Source organism: Myzus persicae, unplaced genomic scaffold (assembly GCF_001856785.1).
Source record: "Myzus persicae strain clone G006 unplaced genomic scaffold, MPER_G0061.0, whole genome shotgun sequence".
In the NCBI taxonomy this organism is placed as follows: domain Eukaryota; kingdom Metazoa; phylum Arthropoda; class Insecta; order Hemiptera; family Aphididae; genus Myzus; species Myzus persicae.
In genome coordinates this window covers 224,478-243,010 of record NW_019103405.1, presented here as the reverse complement: position 1 = coordinate 243,010, position 18,533 = coordinate 224,478, and the positions used below count along the sequence as shown (strand labels likewise).

General features: G+C 30.8%; 1 protein-coding gene across 1 annotated transcript in view; it reads left to right on the top strand.

The window, feature by feature from the left end:
- LOC111034411 overlaps positions 1-18,533 on the top strand; it is a 196,596-nt gene that overhangs the window by 30,232 nt on the left and 147,831 nt on the right. The window contains exon 2 of the mRNA XM_022315633.1: positions 807-1,130. Coding sequence (XP_022171325.1) covers positions 908-1,130 — 223 coding nt within the window. The 5' untranslated portion in view covers positions 807-907. The remainder of the gene's footprint in view (positions 1-806; positions 1,131-18,533) is intronic.

The window sequence follows — 18,533 nt, the reverse complement described above, 5'->3', positions numbered from 1 at the left end:
CTATTAAAGCAATTATCTTGTCTTTAGATTAAAATTTATTAATATTATTATAATATTATCTTCAGTTGAAAATTAATTTTTTAAATTTTTTTTAGATATTATAAACAGTGATATAATAAATGTTCCTTTAAGCCGCTGCTGACATTTTTGCGAAATAGTTAAATTAATAGAAACTTTAGAGTAGTTCTGGGGCGGATGGGGCAAACTAGTAAATCTCGTGTGCTCAATAATGGGATCCCTCAGGACTCAATAGCTGTTTCCGTACTTTTCAATATATCCATACATGACTTGAGTACTTGCCTAACACAACTTCTAAAAAAATTGTTTACACTGTTCACATAGTTTAAAAGTTCAGAGTAAATAATTCAGCGCAATAACACGTATATTAGAAGAAGATTTTAAAAAACCTGAAATTTACCTGCAAGCTTAGTGCCTCAAACTAAATTCATTAAAATCATTTTCAGATTCCAAATTAATAGGTAACGTTTAATAAGATTTAAAACAAAATGTAATGCTCTTATCAAACATTTTGGTGAACTAAACGTAATGTTTGGACTGCATCTAGTCTGTTAATTCAAAATAGTGTGCAGTATTTTGTAGTACATAGCAATAACTAATAAGCCGATAGGGTGTGAGGATTAAGTCCATCGATCTTTTTGGCGTCGAAATCATAAGTGAGCGGTTTTCGGATAAAACTAGAATATAATTTATGATGTCTTATGACCTGATGACGATTAATATAGGGAATAATTCGTGTGCCCCGACAATAATATAAAGTAGTATTAATACTTACTTTGATGTTTCAGGTAAAAATCTCGCAGAACTTGCTGTGGCGGCTGTCCGGAGGCTCGATGGCCGCGTTGCGACGGCGGTGACTCGCTGGTACTGCGGCGGGGCGTCGGGCGAAATGTGCGCGGTGAGCCGAGCGCCGGAGAACGTGTCCCGGACAAGCGTCGCGTTCGGGGTCGCGTCCCTGGCCATACTACTGACCGGTTTCGTGACTGGTTCGTGGGTAACCACCAGGGAACCATACAGGGTGCCGGGCACGGACGGTGCCTACACTGCTGCAGCGTTTCGGATCGGTTTGTGGAAGATTTGTCCGACCCTGAGGAAGACGAACTCCACCATAAGTGAGTACCTACAAATGTTATGTATAATATTCAGGGGTCTCCAAACTACCTGGCCACGTCTGGCACACCAAGAAACGATTATTAAAAAAATGAACTAATAATATTGTCTTGTTTTATTATTACTTATTTATCTTTATGCATTGTACATGCTATAGTTATATTTTTTTAAAATTAAAATTTAATTTTTACTAATTTTAGCTATACTTTCAATATTAAACAAAACCTTAATACTTTTTTTATTTAAAACAGCTGTAATAACCGTTTAAAACGTGCACTTCTTTATTATGTTCAAGACATTTCTAGTTTCTATAAAACACGAAAATTGCAAATGCGCTTATTGCGATTTGTGATCATAATAATATAATATATGTTTCGGACCGCAAAGAGTTTTAATTTTTATATTGCCATCGAGTGAACATTTTAGAGATCCTTGACGTATGTCAAATAGCCTTGTGTAATAGGAAATAATATTATTACAAGAAGAAAAAATAGAAATATTAAAAAAAAAAATATAACATCAAAAATAATTATAATTATGAACGCCTCGCGATGATGGCAATAATAATAATAATAATAATAATACTATATTGTCGACTGTCTTTCTCGAGGTGTGTAATTATACACCTTGACTACGGGACACGCGATACGAAAACTCACTCGGGATTTGTCTAATACCGGCCCTGAGAGCACGCGAGCGGGACGTACAAAATTACGTCGTCGTTATATACGAGTACATAATGTGTACAACCGTCAGAAAAACAGTTCGGATTTCTCAATTTCTCATATCATATTATAGCGCAAGTACCTATTTATAATTTATACATAAAACACGCGTTTCATTACACGTCTATTGAAAACAAAATATCTAATATTTCTTTAAGTGCATTAAGTTTTCGTTGAAGCTCATCTCATGTTTTTCGTTCTATATTCGGAAGTGCAGTAAACTTCTGAAACATCAAACGATTAATATTTCATTATTTGTATATGTCTAAGCGCGCATTGGCAGAGCTCAGTGTTCATCGCCGCTATCTCGTAAATACGTCTTAACTGCCTCTATGCACTTACTAGTAAATATTGTTTATGGGTGCATCTGCATTCTGCATAGTACTATGATGTAATGGAGGAATTGCATTTGGATTTTATTTTATCAAGGAAGACGTTTATAATGGAATTAAAGTACCTATCACATACTTATAATTAATGTATATAGTTATTATAACTGTGTAACTTTATAAATAACACGAACTAGTTATCGTTATGATTTAAAAAGATACAAACTCACTCGTAATCTACACAGAAACGCAAACCAGAAAGGCCTATCTTTACCTCTCGTGGCCGTTAAACCTTATATTTCCATCAGATCCTTGGATGGACAATAAAACGCATTCATTTTGAAACGACTGCGATGCCCCTTTTGGTTTTACGGAGTTCTTCATATTTTCATATTTTTTTCTATTTTTTTTTACACATTTCTGTATGGGTTTCGGTCCATTGTCTGAATCAATATAGTGCTTATACCTCGTATATGGTTCAGTATGTTTGATGAACGCAGTCGTAAGTTTTCCGATGTGGAATAAATATATAGCATTATAGCTATATAGGCCCTCCATTGATCACCGTATATTATCGTTGTATATATATTACGGTTGACCCGGCGCGTCATTGTTATGATCGACAATAGTGTCTGGGCATATAGTTTTCCAACAATAAAAGAAAACACACTGCACCGCCGTTTCATAACTTATTCCCACGTTGACTAGGAAACGCTATACGTATATCTAACATTTAAACGAGTATCTACCTACAAAGTACCAGGTACAACCTAGCTATAGATTTTCCATCGTGATTGGGCATTTATTATTCTATTGGCTTTCGAGTTAATTGTCCGCAGATTGACAAAGGACATTAACTAGGTAGCTGAAAAGTTAAAGCCAAGTTAAACGATTTTTTTAAACTTAAGTTTATTTGATATGATAATTTAACTACAAGTTAGGTAATATATTATTGAATTTTGCTGAAATAAAATAATTAAAATAAAATACGTCTATAGTTAAAATATTAATTAATAATTGTTTTGTCTAATCACTCTAGGTTAGGCTAAATATACGATGATTTCAATTATTCACTTGCAATCGCCTAAAACATTATATTATACCTAATAGTGTACAATAAGGAGGATTGAACGGGTTGATTTTTCAACAAAATATGTAGTATTATTACTAAAAAAAAAATTAAAAGTTACAATATAATCAGTAATCACTGTAAGTATGTGTAATGAATGAATTCCTTTTTATTTGAGTTTAGCTTGATACTTTCAAGTTTCAACATAGAACTATACAATTTTAGAAAAATAGTTTGTTTGTTAACTCTTATAGTTTGATGATTTTATCGTTGATTTAACTTAACTAACTCAAGTTTATTATTTTTACTAACTTGTCCATCTTTGCCGGTTGATACACCACTGAGGTTTTTTTGTAAGACATCACTTACTGTTAAGACTCTACGACCTCAAACAGTTCTATTGTCGTATTTTAAGTTCAAAACAAGGCAAAGGACATCGCGATGAGTATAATATATGTATTGTTAAGCGTATTATTATAGATCTCGAACGTAACATAAATTAATACGTTACACCAGTTATCGATTTAATAATATTACCCTTAGGTTAAGTATTTATTTTCGATAATATTACTTGATACGTATATTACTTTTATACCGGCAGAAATGATCTGATTCCGTGTACGCTGCAATAACGCATCGTCAAAAGTATTTTCTGCCAACAATAGGAGAGTATTCGTTTACTCACTTATTTTTCGAAAACATTATCAGAATGATATTATAATAATATATACAATGACGGTATCGGCCTCCGTATAAGCATATTGTGATTGCATAGTTGATATTTAATAGTTTTGGAAATCAACAGCGTGCAGCGGTCCGCTAATAGTAGTACTCGTAGTATAATGATGTGTGCTCGTATTATATTATTATAACGTATAATGTAGATACGATACTGATAGATGCGTTCTTGTGTATATAGAGTGATTCGCCAGGCACACGGTATATATTATTTTTTTTTTATTTACGAACAAATAAAATATTATACAGATTTACACAATGTAATAACATAGAACAGTCAATGATTATCAGTATTTTTTCTCACAATTTTAAGTTTAAAAATCTGTCCGTTCGTCAGTAGTCATCCTGTATAAAATATTTGATTACGGTGTTATAGACAACCAGTGTTGAGTACCTGGAGGACCCACACGGATTCCACTATATTATATTATGCACACATAACATACATAATACATGGGCTCGTTCTCCCTCGGTGACCACTCAACTGCGAATGCTAAGTACCACGTCCGTCAGTTTTCGACCACCTCATTAGGAATTACAATAATATCGCTATCGCGGTCGCACGTTTTGGGGAGTATAGACGATCACTCGCTTGGGTCAAAATCGCTAGCAAGCTATTTTATATTAATATATTATAATAGTATAACAAGGAGCTGGGTCAATTTTTCATCGTTTTGCCGTGCAAAATAATACTCAATAGATTTTTTCTCTTGAAATCGCGATTTTCGTGTTTTTAAGCTCAACTTTTTTAATTAATAAAGTGTAACAGAAAATAAATCGCACAGCCACTTTGAAGACAATATTTTTAATATAAAAATGATTGGATAAAATAAAAGTGAACTCAAAGCCCGCTATTTATCAATATATTATATATGTATTTTTTTTTAATTAGAACAAATAAGACGATATATACAATCTGTACATTAAACATGTATACAATAGGTAATATTAAAGTGGTACTAGTATAACAGACTGCACGGCTTGATTAAAAGGAGTGGGGGTTAAATGATCCTATTTCATACTTATACGTCTTATAATATATTATACTTATAATATTAAAAATTGAAGTTTCTGTGTTTTCTGAAGGTTTCGAGTATACATCTACCTCGTCTTGAGTAGATAATTGTAATGGATATATATTTTTTGAATTTAAATTCAATGAAAAATCATTGCGTATGCAAAACGACCCGGAGCGGGGACGTTGTAACAGTGTCAAAGAATATCTTAAAATATATTTATGTATACATACTGGCAATAGGGTGAATTTAACTTTATTTTATGCCATAACTACATGTCATGTATATCATTATACTGTTATAACGTAAATTATTGTTATTCATCTTTAAGCCAATGGCAATGTGTAATCGAACGGTGTTAACAAGTTCATTTTCTAATAATTAGTGTTTAAAAATGTCATGAAATATTTCAATATATATATTAATAATTCATATATTATATTATATTCATAATAATACAATTTTTTTTTATTTTTTTTTTACATCCATTTATTATTAGTTACTGTTTTCTCTTATGTAATAAAGTATTATGTTTTTTTCCATTAAATTCTCGAAACACTGCATTTTTGCTCTATGTTTACCCATGTCGCCAAAATTCTGTACTCGATAAACGTGTGTACACAAATGAATATTGAATCATTATATTATATTTTAATAAATATTGAATTTTAATACACTACACACTAATATACCCTGCAAAAAAATAATATTGTAGGATAAATGAAGGTAAACCATGTATACACGCCACGTATAATATTTAAATTAAGAAAAGAACATATTATCGACCGTCATCTACAGTGTTACGAACAGACTTGTAATAATAATTAGTTATATAATCACATTAGTTTATATTAAGTTACATAAATAGTATAATTAATGCATAGTCGTCGGAAATGAGCCGATTTCTGAGAAAACACCAAAGTTTCGCTATAAATAGTCGAAAACAATACCGTAATACAGTATTACCTATCATAAATATGTCGACCACAACACTCAAAACATTAATATCTTCAATGTTTTACTTTTTTATGAAATATTTCACCATGTGACTTCAAACACTACCAATAATAGCTTAAAATTAGTTTTTTGGTTTAGAAAATTCTTTTTATCATTACGTATTAAAAAAAATTTAAATGTTTAAAAATAGTTTTGTCATATTCATTATATTTTGAAAATCTTGTTTAAAAAATGAATGATAAAATGTTTGATATTTCTATTTTCACTATTAGTTTTTGGTTTTTCTCTGTTATTTTGAAAAGTACTGTAAATCTTAAGTATAAAATAAATCCAATTTTCTGTCGAAACCACCACCGATATTAAAAATTGAAGCATTATTTCAGTCATGAAAAGTATTTTAAGAGACCAAAAATACAAAAAAAAAAAAACACACGAATCTCTTCTACCAGAATCGAGCATAATATTAAATTGATTGAAATTTTGCAAAGGTTCATACGAGATAGAAAACTAAATAACATTTCCAGGGAATTTTTTTTTGTTTTAAAATAACTACGAATCGTGATATGTACGCTTGTGAAAGTTCCGGAGCGTTTGTTTTCTTTTCGGACCCATATAGTACGAACCGTATTCGATTATAGAATTCTATTTGTACTCGGTGTATTCTAATCTATATATATATATTTATTATATACAATTGAAGTCGTCCGGTTTATCTCATGTACGTATTGTCTGTTTCTATTTTCTGCTATTTTTGTTTTCACAAAATCCAATACGCTTAATTACTACTGAAGCTCGGACTTTTTGTTTTTCTTGCGAGTTTATATAGTATTACATTAGTACTCGCTTCCGATCTCTACAACCACATGCAGTCCGGCACATCGAACAGGTGATGGTTTTCAACTTTCTGAACACACATACTGAAAGTGAGAGAGACAGAGAAAGAGAGAGAGAGCAGACGACACAAAACTGCATGTGAATTTCTTAAACAAATAATTTTGGCTGAAACCGCTCTAAACTTTTGGTATGATACTCCATATGCAGTAAATAACATATAATATGTGTTTGGAAAAAAAATTAGAGTCCCTTTTAATCAATATGTGTTTGTTTTGCTCACGCAGACGGAATTTCACCAACCGAGGGTTTGCGTTAAGGTTTCGGGGAAAAAAAAATATATTTGATAGTCGTGGAAGTGTGAAAATCAAACAAAACTTTACATTATATACATATACTGTAAAGTGTAATATTATGTTTTCATCGAGTTATTATTGGAATAATAAAACCGTGGTGACACGGCGTGTTATATAGGCAATTTCGATACATAGTTCCGTTTTCAATATTTTATTCATTTTATGTAATTAAAAATTATATTATTATTATAACTGTGGTTTAGTGAGACGCTGTTGTACTCTCAGTCTGCTACAATCCTACCAACATAAAGCCAACCCAACCTGTACAAAAACTTACTACAGTACCACCACATACATAATTTGTTGCCCTGGGTTCCCCCTATTATAGAAAGAAATATACTACTATATTATTATATAAGTTAGACCAAACATTATTAAGTTTGCAAATGATAATAGTGTTACAAAGATTATCGATTGATTTAAAATAATGAGTTCTGTCAATATATTTTAATATAATACTGTATTATTTATTTAAAGAAGAGCTATATCATTTGAAATGTGATTTCGTTAATGAAAGTTCAGAATAATTTCAAATCACATTTATGTCATACATTAATAATACTCTTTTCATATAATATTTTTTTAAGTACTTACTTGTGTTTTCTTAAGATCCTTTGTTTTTGTATGATGCGAGTATACAATCATCAAAAATAATATGTATAACTAGACTCAGCAGAAAAAATTCTAAACATTAATAAATATTTCGGAACATTATTATTAATATTAAATTTGTATCCCTCTGTAATATTATAGATTTATGCATAACATTTTTAAAATATCATTGATTATCTATTGAAAAAAATGACAGTTATGGGAATTGGAAGTACAAAAATCATATTAGATAAAACGTCAGATGCGATTGGTGAGCGTTGAAGACTAATTCACTTATTTGTATTAAATTATTATTATTATTATTATTGTTATACATTTTTTTCAATTATTATTTGAACATCAGAAAATAAAATACCTAAAAATGTTTATTAGTCACTAACTTAAATATCAGACATCTGTAGTGTTGGACAATTTTGGAAGTTAAGAATCGTTCATTTTATCTTATAACTAAACACGATTGTACGCATATATTGTGTATAAGTTATAATAAACATTTAAAACTTTGAATTACCCATAAAATGAATAAATGCGATTCATTTTACTGATTAGATAAATTTTCTATTAAAGCATTATATACAATGTGCGTAAAAACGAAACTGAAGACGTGACTGCTTTGTAATGTTAAGCTATATTTTTTATCATGTTTTTTATTGTGAAAATATTTTGAGTTTTCTTTCGTTTAAAAAAATAATAATAATAAGAGCTTTGAGGAAAATATCTTAAAGTTTTTCAAAGCAATGCTTTTAAATCATTTTGCCAAATAACATAGTTTGTTTTCTTACAACTAAAAAAAAAAAAAAAATGGGATAGTATTTCGTATTAAAAAATCGGATATGGGTTATTGCAGTTGAGCGTAGTTGACATCGATTTTCATAATTGTATTACAATTGTTTTATGATAAAAGTAACAACAATAATATTGTAGAGCGAGGCTGATTATATATACGTTTATTGCAATTAAATTGTGTTGTTTATTATTAATTATTAATACTTTACGCATCGCTGATAAGATTGCATTTCGACGAAATCAATAGAGAACAATAAAAAGGGTGGTTCCTATTTGAAAAACAAAGTTCGTTTTAATTGTATAATACTTACAGTATTTGAAAATATGCAGCCGCCGAGTATAATAAAAAATTCCAAACATCAGAGTCTAAACAAACTATTGAATTTCCCTTGAAATTATCAAAAGGAAAAAAGGGATACCCTGGGTAACATTTAATACTGTATGTGTGTGGACGTCTAAATGTACTTAACCGCAATAACCTGGGCAGTCCTAATCGTCATCGTCCCGTAGAAGTGGATTTCCCATAGGAGACATTTATTTTGCCGAAGTGTGTCCTGCTTGTATACTTGCCGAGACACAACGAAACTGTCTCCCGTCGCCCTTGTTCCAACCAAAATCATTTTCATAGTCGTCTGTGCTGTATTGTTATGAAATTAAAATACACTGAATGAACTAGGTAGATATAGTTTTGCATATTCGGATTTCATTTTTTTTTTAAACGTTCTTTACGATTCTTCAATTCTTAATAGTGGACGACATTATCATTAAAGATTAAGCTAATAAATAATAATACAATCGACGTTAGAGGACGCGGTACATAATATATTCATATTTACATAATTTACCGTCGCATAACATATATAGGGTATTCCGTTCTCTCGTTGGGGTGATCAGACGTTCTGTGTTATACACAATATTATACGCATTCGTTCTGTTTTGTAGTCAAGTTTCCCGGTGACAATAATAAAAATAGCAGTACAAATGTCCTGCGGTTTATTATTTTTATTAATACGACTTGTGTTAATTCATTAATGTTCTTTTACTTTTATTAATCCTTAGGGTTACTACAAAATGAAAATAAAGAGAATTATCATGCATTACGTTATTCGTATATTGGTTTTAATTTTGTCCGCTTAAAAAAGTTAACTAACAATAATCAATTTAAAAAAAAAATTGTAATAGCTGGTACCTTAATGTATTTGTTTAAACATTTTAATCATATTGTGTATATTATACATTATAGGTATAATAATATATAATCTTATGATTTATATATTTATAAGGTATTATAAATTATAACTGTTATATTGATTAAAATATAATGTTATTAGTATTAATAGTTAACAAATAACAATAGATTATAGCTCGATCTCGGGAGAAAGTTAATAATTCAAATATTGAACAGTAATATTTTGCAAATACAACCTATACGGCTATACAAGTATTTAAATAAAATTAATAGACGTAATTGCGAGTAAATTATTATTTTGTTAGAGCCCACGATATAGGTGCATAGAATAATTTAAACATTGATCCTGCATAATTCTGGAAATGTAAGCGTGTCTTGTAATTCTCTTCAAATTTCTTGAAATGAAAACTAGCACATTCCTCCGGTGCAGGTTGTAGAAAACACACTGAAACTTGAACGCATTCAATATAATCGATTAAATGTATTCACAATATATGTTGTTCAATTTAAAATTTAAATTCCTGTCATGTTATCAGTTTGATCTTATAATTAATTCGGTTTTTTAAAATATTTTTCGAGAGCCGGTGTTGCGTGACGCTACCTCTATATAATATATTATTCTTATACAGGGTATAATTGATATAAGTTACAGGTGATATTAACTGACTTTATATTAACTTTTATTTTAATCAGTTTGAAAAAAAAATCATTTTAATTTAAATATCATTATTGTACAATGATAGTTGTAAGTTATATGTGTATATAATATATATACCAAAGTATTACTACATATTAAATTGAAATTATTACACAGTTAATTACATTCGTCAGTTATTTCTGTCACACCTGTTCATGTATAATGTATTTATATACATAATATACTATATTATAGTATAGTATTAACATTGTGATGTAATGATGTAAAGTTGATAAAGTTTTGATGTCAAATGGATTATCGCTACCCACAGATATTTTTTCGTATAATACATGTATTACTTATGTCTTATATCGATTCTTCAGATCAGAATCTCATACTTACCACCTACGGTAAAAATGTTTGCGTTAATTAATCAATGGTGAAAATGTTTTTTAGATTTTCGGGTGTACATAAAACAAAATTTATAAATACAAATACGGTGCAACGCGTACATTTGGAATTAAAAAATATCATTTTTCGTCTCGAGCATCGCGTTAATTCTTCACAGAATTTTGTCGGTATATCCGGCCTACAACGTGGAATTGAATGCAGATGAAACTCCGGAACTTTACCAACTCCGAGACGGATACATCGTCTAATGATTACGTGCATATTGAAATTACCTTTGTGGTAGCGTTTACAAAGGATAATATTATAACGTCCGATGTACTCGATCAAGGAAACGATAAAACGGAACGGGGACGTAGCTCTCATTGATAATGATGCTAATGATAATAATAATAATTATAATATTACGATTGTGATTTTGGTGCTGATGATGACGATGACGACGATGGTGTATAATCTGCACAGATTTAAACTTTTGTCCGTGTACGACGTAAGGGTGTACACGTATTATGTAATAATTTTTAAATTTATAATTCAGAAATATAATATAGTTTATAGTTTAAATTTATAATAATTAAATATTATGTATAGGTACACCCAAGTCGACGAGTATGACGATTTTGAATAGCCTTATTGCTGTACCTTAAATAATTATAACTGTCTCTAGTGAGATATCTTTTTCGATTATTTTAATAAAACAAAGAATGTATTGCAACTGTTTATGTCTATGTCTGCACTCTGCAGCTGACATTCCATAAACATATGTATCACGTATACTCGTTAGAATTTATTATACATAGTTCTTAGTGGTACAAGTAGAAAATTTCCAGGAAAAATTGTATCATTTGTTTTTATTTACATTGATTTTTTATGATAAAAAGCAATACTGCGAATGCCATACTACAAATCAAATACTAAATATTATCTTTACCTGCTTCTGTACTTATTAATTATGTTTAAAAACAAAATATTTCAATTAATACCATTTTTTACAGGATATTTTTAATGTTATGAAGTATACATCAACATTTAATGGATATTTCTAATATTTACATGCTTTGTAAAAAAGTAAGCTCTATTTAAAACTAAAATTAATTTTTAGATTTCAGATATTTCCATAAATAATTAATAATTAATAAATATCTATTAAATTTTATTTCTCGTTAGAAATATCTTGAATATTAAGTTTCTGAAAATTTACATCTATTAGTGCTGTTTTGATTTATGACATTACGTGATCACGAATTTTGAACCATTTGTGCTTGTTGTTGTTTTTATACAGATTTTTTCTCTAATAATTTTATGCTTTGCTAATAGCACTGCAGTATATGCTCGAGCTCGATTAACGTGGTTATAATATACTCCAAGCCTCTCACGCAGTCACAAATTCGTCCTTCGCTTCCAATAGAATGCCGAACTGTTTTCTAAAAAACACATATTCAAACACAATTCGCCAAATATTGCATAATATCGTTTTCTTCCGATTATGTCCATTATGGCTGCATCTCCATAGCCGATCTCACTTCTCGTCGTTAAGTTTTTATCTTCAATACCCCGTATTGCGGGTTACTTATACATAGATATAATACCGTTATACTTACTGCCGTCTGTATAAGTTGAGCGAAGGTGTTTTCTTCGTTTGTCAGGATTAATAGAACTGACTTCGATTCCCTGTTAAGGTTTCAAAATCAGACTTCACTTTAATCACCTCGCAAATGCCACAAATGTGACAGGAGACATTTATATTTTGTTTTCACTCCAATCGATATAACAATAATATTATAATACGCAATTCGTCCTTAAATAATATAATTTCTAAAACCTATATTATTGCGTATGTCAATACGATTACATAGCAACTGCAGTTGTGTATATATAATTTGAAAAATGATTTTGACAGTGTATATTGATGTGTTTTTTTTTGTCCAAACCTCCACTACACGTCAAACGGTTTACCTTTTCCTTGTGAAATAACCGCGTTAATATTAAATGTGTTTCAAATGAGTGAAATCGGACAACAAACGTGTGAAAAAATCATGCTTTACACTCGCCCGCGACAGCCAAAACGATTACGATAAAAAAGATACATCGTTGAAAACCGATTCAAAGTTTATTATCAATTCATACTTTCATAATATCTTTAACTATTAATGTGTATTCGCTTCGTACCATTTACTGGTGTTTAATACTTCGACAGTAAATGTTATATGATTTCTCCAATTGAATAACATCATAATATATGTTTAACTTTATTTTGTATTTTGGCGATACGAAACTGCGTAATGTATTACTGTTCTAAAAAATACACTGTTCTGTTACATATTCGTATTCTTATAAGTCATATACGTTATACAGTGATTATTGCTAAAATGTTTAAAATCCTAAATATTTTTACTTTGAATATTAATCATGAGATCACTCGCGAGGTCACACCTCCAGTATGACAGAAACAAATTTTCAGATCGCGGTGGTGGTGTATAGAAACCACAATAAATCACAATAAAATAAATTGAATCCCGTATTTTCTCAGCAAAATGCATTTATTCGTAACCGTACAGCGTAATAAATAATTCCGATATAAATATTTAACTTCTCGGGTTGACCGTGCGCAGCGATCGTCGTCATACAGCGGGGGTGAACGCGGCGTGAAAGCTGTCGCAGGACTAACGCGCCAGCTATTTTATTATTACATATTATCATCACCATCATCGTCATCATCATTCTTATCATCATCGCCGTCATTATTGCTGTAGCGACACCGCCGACTTGTTGTGTGTCCTATTCCTAGTTACACACACACGCGCACAAGTTTACTTATGGCCGTTAAGCTCTACCTCATAAATGATGCATTCGTATTGTGTATTTCATTATAGATATATGTGTGTGCGTGTGTCCCTGGAAAACGTCCTTCGTGGGTGGTTTAGATAGTATTATACCTTTGTTCACACACCGACGGTCAACCGCAGAATGTTTCGAACGAGAAGCACGTCGTCGTCGTCGTCGTCGTCGAGACCATTATATCGGAGACATAGGAGAACGAAAGTTTTTTTTTGTCGAATTTTATACCGCGAATGCCTTAAGTCGTTGTAACAATAGGTAAAACGTTAAAATTTTAGGATTATTCAATTCAAACGAACTGAAATATGAGACTCTGAAATATGAAAACTGACAAGAGAATACAGCGGATTCAATCTAATTATCAAATTTAAAAGTGCAGATCAACAAAAAAAGTGGTTTATGCTGAACTTGAATTTGCATTGCTGTAGCTCGTTGAAACTACAAAATACAATATTATTATGTTTTTGATATGTGAAAAAAATAGTTTCTATTGTCTATTACCTATAAGTACTTAGTACTATAAAAAGTCGACCGAAAGGCAATGTGTGGGATTTATTTAAAAGTATATTGAAACAATTACCTACGTGGATTACTCGACAAGTGGTCTCGTTAATAAATACAATACTACAATTATTATATTTATACATAATATAATATTAAAAAAAAATATAAAATCTTAAGCAAATTTCCTTTACTTTTGCACATCAGAGGTACGTCCTAAAGTAAGGTTTCTGTACTTATACAAATCAAAAAAATAGATGTATTAAAAAATAATGAAGGAAAATCTCAGCTGCAATTTTTTTCGGACCAGAAGCGCAGTTCTTCTCATCGAGTTGATGCCTACCGGGACCACAATCAACCCTGAAGCTTCTTGCTGTGATATACTGAAAAAGCTAGTCAGAGCGATGCAAAATCGATAACGAGGCATGCTGAAAAAATGGGATTTGCCTCCTGCACGACAACGCTGAAACCCATGTTGCCCGTGGCACAAAAGCCGTTTAGGATCAGTTTTCCAGTTGGGAGTTTGGGACGTTTTAACCCCAACCTCTTCAGTCCAGATAATCTTTCAGGCACAACTTGTTCTAGAGCCTGAAGAAACGTCTGTGAGGAGAATGATGGGCGGGTAGGATGTGTGGCGACAAATTGTGATGAAAAGTGCAGCATAGAAAATGTGTTTTAGTTAGGTTTGAAAGTGTATCCAAGTAAATGGAGACCATGTTGAAAAATAATACTTACGTAACCAATGTTTTTATGGAAAAACTTTTTTGATTTTTTTTGTTATCAAAGAGAGGACTTATGGGACATTATATGACACCTTATATAATGTAAATATATCAAACAAGTTAAAGTAGAGATGTGAGTTTGTATTATACGGACATACGGTGGTTAAAAATTGTATTGTACACTTTACATACAATTATTTTATTGGTTGTATATTAAAAATATTGTATACATTAGTTAATCAATTTAGAAAATTAATTTGATGTTTAAGAATATAACTTACTACTAATTTTAGTTTTGAAACTACATTATTTTTAATTTATATTATTTCTAATTAGTAGGTATATCAGGACTGGTAGTATGACTTAAATATAATTTAATTTAAAATAATCCTTGTATTATAAATTGTGGTTCTGAAAATTATTGAGCCATTTCAAAATTGGTCTTGATACCTATACAATAGTCTTGCAACCTATGTTCCATTTATCATGATATAATTTACTTACTTTAAGGTTCTATATGTTATAATACTGGTATAATACCGTATTACCAGCTATCCCTAAAATACCATATTTTAAAATTAAAGTGTATACACAAGACACAACCTATTTATCCTATATTGTTAAAATTTTCCTTTGGTGTTTTACGAAAAACAATCGTAACTAATTAACCAGCCCCATGACATTAGCTCTTTGTTATTATAATTATTCACTAGAATTTTTTGCCTATATCGATGACTGCTAAAATCATGTTTGCATATCCTTCCAATAATGCAAGCTCGACTTCAGTGTGTATGTCATAATAATAATTAGGGCGGTGAAGTTATTGCATTAAAAACTCATTCAATTGACTACTATTCTTAATTTTATTGAATTATAATTATTTGATAAAAATATATTAAGAATTGCACTTGTAAATTAAAAAAACTGAATTGAAAGCATTTTTGAAAAACAAGGTTATACACAAATATAAAAATTAATGATGTATCATAAAACCAAATGAAATACTATAACATTGCGTACATTTTCGCATTGCACAACAAGTATTTTTCAAGTTCTCAAAATCAAACGTCTGGTATGCGTTATACCAAAACAAATATATTCTCATACCCTAAGAAACTTCGTTCAACATCGCTGGTAATAATCGAAGCGTATTAAAAGTAAACCAGGATTCAGATAATTGCTGGCCAAGTCTTCTGGCAATTCCTCAATCATATTATCTTTATTACTCCATTTGAAATTTGATAATTAGAAATGTTTCAAGAAGTATTATTGAAATGCGTCCTTAACTTAATTTGTATTCTATATTTTATCGAGTTAAATATTTTTAAAATTATACTAAAATTGAACTTAAATGAAAAAATCTAATTTTTTGTAATATAAAAAAAAATATATATTGTGTCTACTAAATTAACAGTATAATTTTATCAAACATACTAATCTAAGGCAATTTAGACACGGATACAAAAGATTGGAAAAATATGCAAATGCAATAATTACCCACTTAACTGCCCTAATAATTATATTAATATTATAGTGGCGAGACCGCCTCCGCCAAAGATTTTCTCATTCGTATATTGAAGACGTGCGCTTGTCGTTCGTCTCTTTTCGTCATAATATTTTATTTAATCGACGGCTGTGCGGGGGTGGCCCTAAACTGGAGCGCGTAACGAAAATCTATACCGGGCGCCGGTGATTTATCATCGATGTCGGATGTGAAGTGCCTCTTAAATAATGTACAACTTGTATTCAACTCGTATTATAATAATATTCTATATGTATAGAACATATCTGGGGTTTGAAGAATATATTTTTCCAGCGAAACTTTTAGGTGTTATTAAAACCTGAGAAATCGCTCCCCGCTACATTCGCACGGTATACGAGAAAAATGTATAAACTTGAGACTCGCGCGCGGCGGGTTTCTGACGGTTCCGTTTGTTCGCGCAAAGTTCCGGATGGAAATTATTTAAAAACTTTCTCTCGTGGGACAACACCGCGTCGGAGGCACCGCTGAAGCTCTAACGTGTATATGCGTTAGGGGCGTTTTTATCCTTTTAAACACAATCATTATTTATTTAATATATTGATATACGCTATTGATTTTGTGCTATTGATTGGTTAGTATATAGAACAAATTCGCGTGTCTTGCTGGATTCTTATAATATAGGTGCAGTGCAACCTGAAAGTGCAGGAAAAATGTGTTGTAATATTGTATATTATATATTATTATGATGATTCACAGGGCGTTTGTCCTGCATATATAGTGTAACAGGCGTTTATCAATGGAGCAACAAGGGTTTTTTTTAAAAATAGAGTGGCCCAAAATCTACAGATCTATTATCGTCTAGTAAATTTTTTTTTTACGTTTCACAGTGCAAACAACAATATTATTATTATAGAGTTCAAAAACAAAACAAAAAAACACTACCCACCACGCTTGCTGTGGAAATAACTACACTTATAATAATCAACAATCAATTTATGTAAAGATATCGATGACAAAAAATGTGGTTAAAAATAAAATAAAAGTTTTGATTTGACATCTGACACGCTATACAGACCAGAAGTCTAAACTTAGCTGGTGAGCCGCTGGAGTATGTGCAGTCAATGCCATAAGCCGGTGTGCCGCGGGGTTGGCTCTATATGAAATGTATATAATAATAAAATGAAAAAATCGTCTTCTCACAGTCGTGTAATACCATTGCCGTTTGAGGAATTTTAATATCGTCGCGACTAGCTCGATTTGACTTGTATATAATGTACATAATACATCCGAATGCTGATCAGAGCTCTGCCGACGGAATGAAGTCGGTCGGTGATTTATCGTGACGTTTGAAAAACGATGTTAAAGTGCTTGGTCATGTTCGGCAAATAAACATTCGAGATCATTACGAGTAGAAAAAAGAATGTATAAATTCATTGTCCCGGACAACTCGTCATCGCAGACACTCTGCAACCGTACGGATACGGATACTTGGTAGCATATTTTATATTATTGTTACTTAAAAATAAATTTTCGAAATATACAAACCACGCGCATTGATTACGGGTTTTCCGATTAATATTTACATTTACTTGGACGCATTGGAAAATATAAACATGCAAAAATGAAACGGTAAAGCCCACGTCTCCGCAGAATGATGAAATCGAGAGCATAAGTTAGGGTTTTTTGCCTGGAAGTAAAAATATTATGAATATTTGCAAGACATGTCGAAAGATTTGAAGAGACATTGGTGAAAAAGATTTGGTTTGAGGCAGTTGAAGAGGAGACAGAAAATGTCACAATTCGTAGGGTCGTTTGGTAGTGCATATGTGTAGAAGGGAAAGTCATTCAACGAAAATTTAAATGAATCAGATGGAAGTAAGATGCAAAACAAATTATTTTTTTTCAAAAGAATATCATTCAATATAATTTATATAACACAAAATATTCAACACATTTTTAATTTTCTGTTAAAGAGATTTTTTATTTTTTATTTTTTATATTTCACCATCATTTATAATGTGATTAATGTGTTATAAATATTGTAGGTACATGTAAATATTTGACGTGCATCAGGAGAAAAAAATTGTTTAAACAATTTAAATGTTGCAATGAATTATTTAGAAAAAACTACTCCCTCTCCTAAAATTAGACTAAATTTTCGTCTGTATAATATGTATAACCACCAACCACTAATACTAGCGGCGTGTA